This window comes from Eimeria mitis, genomic scaffold (assembly GCF_000499745.2).
Source record: "Eimeria mitis Houghton genomic scaffold, Emh_scaff182, whole genome shotgun sequence".
Taxonomy (NCBI): Eukaryota; Apicomplexa; class Conoidasida; order Eucoccidiorida; family Eimeriidae; genus Eimeria; species Eimeria mitis.
In genome coordinates, this window is record NW_013570140.1 from 14,130 (window position 1) to 14,329 (window position 200).

Below are 200 nucleotides of genomic sequence, written 5' to 3' on the forward strand. Positions count from 1 at the left end.
ATGGCAGCAGCAGCAGTGGCAGCGACATCTGCCGTTGCTGCAGCAGCAGCAACTGCAGCAGCTGCAGCAGCAGCAGCAGCAGCAGCAGCAGCTGCATGCACCTCTACGGAGTTTCACGCTGCAGCAAGCGGCGACGCTCATGGAGTTGGATGGTCAGGCGGTGAGGCCACCACCGAAGCAGCAGCAGCAGCAGCAGCAGC

General features: G+C 63.5%; 1 protein-coding gene across 1 annotated transcript in view; it reads left to right on the forward strand.

The window, feature by feature from the left end:
- The window catches only part of EMH_0002180 (uncharacterized protein), a gene marked incomplete at both ends in the record, with an annotated part of 10,134 nt that overhangs the window by 7,750 nt on the left and 2,184 nt on the right, over positions 1-200 (forward strand). Inside the window, one exon of the mRNA XM_013495917.1 lies at positions 1-198. Within this exon, the coding sequence (XP_013351371.1) occupies positions 1-198 (198 nt within the window). The remainder of the gene's footprint in view (positions 199-200) is intronic.